Source organism: Acanthisitta chloris, unplaced genomic scaffold (genome assembly GCF_000695815.1).
Source record: "Acanthisitta chloris isolate BGI_N310 unplaced genomic scaffold, ASM69581v1 scaffold31988, whole genome shotgun sequence".
NCBI classification, from domain to species: Eukaryota; Metazoa; Chordata; class Aves; order Passeriformes; family Acanthisittidae; genus Acanthisitta; species Acanthisitta chloris.
The window spans coordinates 286-5,967 of NW_008685908.1; the positions used below are offsets into that span (position 1 = coordinate 286).

At 48.4% G+C, this 5,682-nt stretch overlaps 1 protein-coding gene across 1 annotated transcript; it reads left to right on the forward strand.

Moving 5' to 3' along the window:
- Positions 1 to 288: 288 nt before the first annotated feature.
- Positions 289 to 4,267, forward strand: RNF114 (ring finger protein 114; the record flags this gene model as incomplete). Its single annotated transcript, XM_009079937.1, has 5 exons — positions 289 to 439; positions 1,452 to 1,558; positions 2,485 to 2,599; positions 3,424 to 3,531; positions 4,202 to 4,267. Coding segments are annotated over 5 exons (547 nt in total), but the record flags the coding sequence as incomplete, so codon positions are not given.
- Positions 4,268 to 5,682: the final 1,415 nt, after the last annotated feature.

Genomic DNA, 5,682 nt, shown 5'->3' on the forward strand with positions numbered 1-5,682 from the left:
TGGGAGGTGTCCGTCCCATGGCAGGGGGGGCACTGGGTGGGCTTTAATGTCCCTTCCAACCCAAACCGTTCTGTGATCTTGTGTGGAAACCAAGGGCACAGAGCAGTGTCCTACAGCTAATAACACTGCACGCGATGAATCCTTCTCCTCCCTCCGTGCCCAAGTGCCAACAGCTGCTGCTTTACCTGATCCTCTTCGAGCAGACTGTTCTCCCTTGGGCAGGAGCTGTGGGAGGCAGTGGGTGCTGTGCCCTCTGGGCAGGGCTGTCTCACCATCCGCTGTCCCCAGGTTCTGCACGCCGTGCCTGCAGCAGTGCCTGAAGCCCAAGAAACCTGTGTGCGGGGTGTGCCGCAGCTCCCTGTCCCCTGGCAGCAGAGCTCTGGACCTGGAGAAGCAGATTGAAACCACAGAAACCACTTGCCATGGCTGCAGTAAAAAAGTATGGAAGCGTTTGGAAATGAAGGGCACGAGGTGTGCCTGCTGTGGGGAGGAGAGCAAAGGGCTTGCTTGTCAGCTCCCTGCAGAATCAGGGCACAGTGATATGTGCTAAAGGTGTTTTGTATAGGCAGCACACAAACGTTGACATCCTTCCCACAGCTTTTTGTGTTCTCTCTCCAGGAACTGACTTCCCAATGAAAGACTGATTTTAAAGTTGCAGTGAGGTGTTGGTTCTGTGAGCATGTCCCTGTGAAGGGACAGTGGCTGTGGGCATAGAGAGTGAGCTCTGGCTCTTAACGAGAAACTTACTTGCTGTGTTTGCAATAGTCACGGGTCAGAGTTGTCTTGGATGGTTGGTGTATTCCATGGACTCGCTGTTCTTGTGACCTGTGTGACATCCCTCCTGGCTCTCCCCTCCCCTTGGTGAAGTTGTGCTGCTTAGCATTAAGTCAGTGTGCAAGAAAATATCACAGCAGATGGCAGAGCAACAGGAAAGGGATAATGAAACACACCAAGGAAGGCGAACAGCTCAGTTAGTTTCACTTTCTATTTCTGGGTCATTTCTCCATTCTCTCTCCATTCCAACCGAGAGGAATCTGCAGTGCCTTGAGTTACTGCTCTGCGTGTTGTAAATCTGAGTGTTAATGGGATGGAACAATTAGCAGTCAGTCTGTAGCTAGATCTGCCCTAACAACCAGGTTATTTTCCATACACTCCTCACTGACCAGGTGAACTGGCTTTACAGGAAGCTTTGTTTATGTACTGTAGTAGAGGTGAAGAGTGAGCTGTCCTGGGCAGTGTGGCAGTGTAAATGTCTACAGGCAGAAAAGTCACAGATTAACTAATCTCTAATCTCAAAAGTTTTCTGCCTCACCAGCTGAAATATTTGGATTTTCTGCTCTAGCACTTTTACAGAAAGCTGCTCTGGTTTGCATGTTTGCTGCTTCTGCTTAAAAGTATAGAAGGAACCAACCAGTTTGAATTAACTTTCTGTGCTGCTGTTGCCTGCACAGATGTACCTCTCAAAGATGCGCAGCCACGCGGCCTCCTGCTCCAAGTACCAGAACTACATCATGGAGGGGGTGAAGGCCGTCACGAAAGAGCCTCTCCACAACACCAGGTGACAGCTGTGCTCTGAAAACGTGGCTTTGTGTCGTGAAAAGGATGTTGAACTAAAAGCAGACTTTGTCTCCTCACTGGGTTTGGGTGTTCATTGTTACATAGGTAAAACTGAGCCTTAATCCGCAGCTGTGCACAGCAAGGCGTGCTGCTGCTGCTTGGTTCATGCACAGAGCTGTGCACAGCAAGGTGTGCTGCTGCTGCTTGGTTCATGCACAGCACATCTTGGAGCACTTCTGCTCTGAGGAAAGGCTGAGAGAACTGGGATTGTTCAGTATGGAGAAGGCACTGGGTGGCCTTCCAGTGCCTGAAGGGGCCTGGAAGGAAGAGGAAGAGAGACTGCCAAGGGCCTGGAGTGCCAAGACAAGGGGAAATAGCTTCACACTGACACAGAGCAGGGTTAGACAGGATAGTGGGAAGAAATTCTCCCCTGTGAGGTTGGTGAGGCACTGGCACAGGTTGTCCAGAGCAGCTGTGGCTGCTCTATCCCTGGGAGTGTTCCAGGCCAGGTTGGATGCAGCTTGGAGGAGCCTGGGCTAGTGGAAGGTGTTCCTGCCCATGGCAGGAGCTGGGACTGGATGACCTTTAAGGTCCTTCCAACCCAAGCCAGTCTGAATTCTGTGATCTTTAAGATCAGGGTACTCAGCAGATGTTGCTGCTTTTTCAATTAAACCTCTTATGTTTCTCTATTCGAAGCACTGGTTGTAGTGCACTGGTGCCTGGGGCACATTGGGTGTTACCCCTTGCATTGAAAAAAAGGTGATAAGTGGCACCTAGGACATTTGTAGAAGAGCTGTGGGTTTGTGTGAAAGACAAGATTGAGTTCCTTAAGCTCCTGTTAGAGTTTACAAACTGATTGTTGACATTAGCTTGTTGGTGAGCTTATGGCTTTGAATGCTTTGTAAACAACCTCTGTTTCTCCTCCAGGAACTTCCCCAATCGCTTCACCTTTCCCTGTCCATACTGCAGTGAGAAGAACTTCGACCAAGAAGGACTAGTTGAACACTGCAAAGCACTGCACAGCATGGATGCAAAACAAGTGGTAATGGAAAGCCTTGGGGCAAGGATTGCAGTGAAGTCTTGCAGCCCTTTGAAACAGTGAATCAGAGACTTGCTTCAATTAAGTAGATACAATTATCGCTGTTGGGGTGCAGAGTGGATGTGTTGGTCCTGCCTATAATGCTCACCTGATTCTGCTGGTGGCTCTCTGGAAGTGACTGGTCTCTGCTCCAGCTGCAGCCAGGCCACTCCTTTTGTATTTGAAGAGTGGCAGACCTTCCAAGTTAATTAGGCACAGCAAATTATTAAAGTCAGACATTTCCCCTGTGCTGTTCTCAGCAAAAAGATACTATAAAGCACTGGGGAAAATGCTTGCAAAAAATAGCACATCGTTCTAGTAGTCTGTTTGCTGACACTTCCTCTCATGTAGGGGAATTGCAAAACATGGAACTGAATCTGAAACTTTTTTGTTTTTATGGGAAGTTTTTTGGAATTCCAGATTATTCAGAAAAAAAGTTCCTTTTTTTTCTCTGGGTGAGAAGTGACCTCTGCAAAGGAGACCAGGGGAACTTTGCTGTGGCTGAGAAAAAAGGGCTGAAATTGACAGCAAGCAGCTGTAGTGAGTTGTGCTGTTCGGAACGTGGGAGAAGAGCAAGCCATGCCATTTAGGGCTCTAATACATGGATTAAAATCATTCAGGGTTATCTGAGGCTTCAGTACCAACTGTCCCAGCAAGCTGTGGGGCATCCCTGTGCATAGAGAACAGGGACACACAACTCTCGAGCTCCTGTCCCTGCCCTTCCTGCTATAGGTGTTAAAGCATTTAATCATTGGGGCCTAAGTGGCTTTTTTGGGGTTTTCTTGCAGGTTTGCCCAATTTGTGCCTCAATGCCATGGGGAGATCCAAACTACAGGAGTGCTAACTTCATGGAGCACCTTCAAAGACGACATCGCTTCTCCTACGACACTTTTGTGGTATGTGTTCGCTCTCCCTGGAACAGCCTGAGGTCTCTTGAGCCCTGGTGTGGCACAGGGCACTGCTGTGAGACCCACCATGCAGGGGTGTGCTGGGAGGCACTGGGGAGTCAGAGGAATGGCAGCATGTGCTGCTCTTACTTGCTGTGTTACCAGTGTGGCTGTTGCATGGCTTTGTGGTATGGAAAGGGATTGGAATGCACCTTAGAGATCATCCAGTGCCAACCCCTGCCCCAGGCAGGGACACCTCCCACCAGAGCAGGTTGTTCAAGGCTCATCCAACCTGGCTGCGGACAATGCCAGGCTTGGGGCAGCCACAGCCTCCCTGGGCAACCTGTGCAGTGTCTCACCACCCTCACAGCAAAAACTTCTGCTGAAGAGCTAATCTAAATTTCATCTTTCCATGTATTCCCATCCCACCTTGTCCTGTCACTGCAGCTTCCCTGGAGCCCCTTCAGCTCCTGGCAGGTTTTTCTGAGGTCTCCACACAACCTTCTCTTCTCCAGGCTGAACAGCCCCAGCTCTCTCAGCCTGTCCTCATAGGGAAGGTGCTCCAGTGCTCTGAGCAGCTTTGTGGCCTCCTCTGGCCTTGCTCCAGCAGCTCCATGTCCTCCTGCTGCTGGGGCAGCAGAGCTGTGCAGTCAGAGCACTCCTGTTCCTCTGTTCACAGGACTACGATGCTGATGAGGATGACATGATGGCACAGGTTTTGATGCGCTCTCTGAGGGACAAGTGATCCAGCTGGAGGATTACCTGTCCAACCAAGCTTCCATGAGGGGGAATGCCCAGCATCCTTGCACTTCTCCCTGCACATCCCAAGATTAACTCAGGCGTCCAGAAGTACAGAAGACTTTAACCCTATCTCAGTTTCAAATCCTGGTTTGGTATTTCTGTGCCACTCAGTCTTTTGGTCTCTGCCACTCAGCCCTGTCAGCCTCAGTTTTCTACTTGCTTCACACACAGCTTCATTTTAGGTCAACATAGGGGAAGCAAATCTTCTCCCTTTCCCTATGCCTATTTCTTAGTTTCTTTGGCAGTTATGTTCATCTGACTGACTGAAAACAACATTCCTAAGGGAATGTCCCGAACTAGTTAATGAGTATCTCTTCCCAATCTCATTTACATATCTCAAGTGATAGTATGTGAGGTGTATTTGTAGCTCTGTTTCCCTTTGTGAGACTTCCAGGTGCTAACTGTAACTGTCAGACCAGCTGTCATTCAAAGTGACCTCCGACACCTGTGATTCCATGATGTTTCCCAGTGTTTCAATCCTTACCTCCCAACCCTATGGAAAACACATCTTCAGTGTGAGTCTTCAAACTTAGCGAATCTTTGCACTGTGTAAACAACTAGTTCAAAACACTTCAGTTCTATGCATGATGATTACTTTTTTTTCCATGCTCCTACTATAATTTCTAGCCTGGAAAATGAACTTTAATGTTGGTTTCAATTAAAATGTATCATTTTTAAACTATCTTAGCAAATATTAATCATAATTGCTGGCTCTGTGATTAAATTGGTGGGTTTGAAACAGGTTTTCTAGTGATTTTGAGCCTTATGTTGATAGGGGAATCCAGAAGGTTCTTTTCAATACCTCTGCTTTCTATTTAAACTGAAATTTTCATGTGCATTCCTGGGTTTTCTGTCTCTCAAGGCAAGCTGGTGGCAAACCTTGCCAGCAACTCCTAGCACTTGCATAGCACTTCCTCTGTGTGCACCACAGATTTTAACAGGCATTTTGTCCCTGTTCTCCATGTAAACTTTGCTGTACTCGGATTGTTTCCCACCTAGCAGTGTGTGTGTAGAGTCAGGTGTAGCTTCCAAGGAAGAGTAAAATAGAACCCAGAAAGCAGGATGGCAATTCCAGTCCGTGGTGAACGGATGCTCTGTGTTCAGCCCTCCACTTCTCCCACAGAGATTCCTCAGTTTTAATTTGATGTTGTCATTAACTTCAAGCTGCTGAGAGCGAAGGGTCTCAGACACCTGACCAGACCTCGTGAATCGTGGGAGTGTGGAGGTGTCTGATGCAAACATGTCATTGGAGCAGTGCACCTGCACCACCCCAGAATTGAGTACTGATTAATTTATTGAGCAGTAAACTTCCTGTGGTTGCACTCTGCAGGCTGCAGCACAGCCTTACCCTGGGAATCA